Here is a 352-nt window from a genome sequence, read left to right as displayed (position 1 = left end):
TCGGACCTGCGGCTGCAGGACTGCGAGTCGCTGTCGTCGGACAGCGCCAAGGACTCGGACAGCGCGGGCGAGGCGGGCGCGCAGGCCTCCAGCAAGCACCAGAAGCGCAAGAAGCGGCGGAAACGGCAGAAGGGTGGCAGCGCCAGCCGCCGGCGCCTGTCCAGCGCGTCGAGCCCTGGCGGACTGGACGCCGGCCTGGTGGAGCCCCCGCGGCTGCTGTCGTCCCCCAACAGTGCCTCGGTGCTCAAAATCAAGACCGAGATCTCGGAACCCATCAACTTTGACAACGACAGCAGCATCTGGAATTACCCGCCCAACCGGGAGATCTCCCGGTTGGGCGGGTAATTCCAGA

At 67.0% G+C, this 352-nt stretch overlaps 1 protein-coding gene across 1 annotated transcript in view; it reads left to right on the top strand.

Moving 5' to 3' along the window:
- Positions 1 to 352, top strand: part of NPAS3 (neuronal PAS domain protein 3) — a 940521-nt gene that overhangs the window by 938383 nt on the left and 1786 nt on the right. The window contains exon 14 of the mRNA XM_010847026.1: positions 1 to 341. Within this exon, the coding sequence (XP_010845328.1) occupies positions 1 to 341 (341 nt within the window). The remainder of the gene's footprint in view (positions 342 to 352) is intronic.

This window comes from Bison bison, unplaced genomic scaffold (assembly GCF_000754665.1).
Source record: "Bison bison bison isolate TAMUID 2011002044 unplaced genomic scaffold, Bison_UMD1.0 scf7180017864242, whole genome shotgun sequence".
NCBI lineage: Eukaryota > Metazoa > Chordata > Mammalia > Artiodactyla > Bovidae > Bison > Bison bison.
Note: the sequence above shows the minus strand (reverse complement) of the source record. Positions and strands in the feature narration are given on the sequence as shown.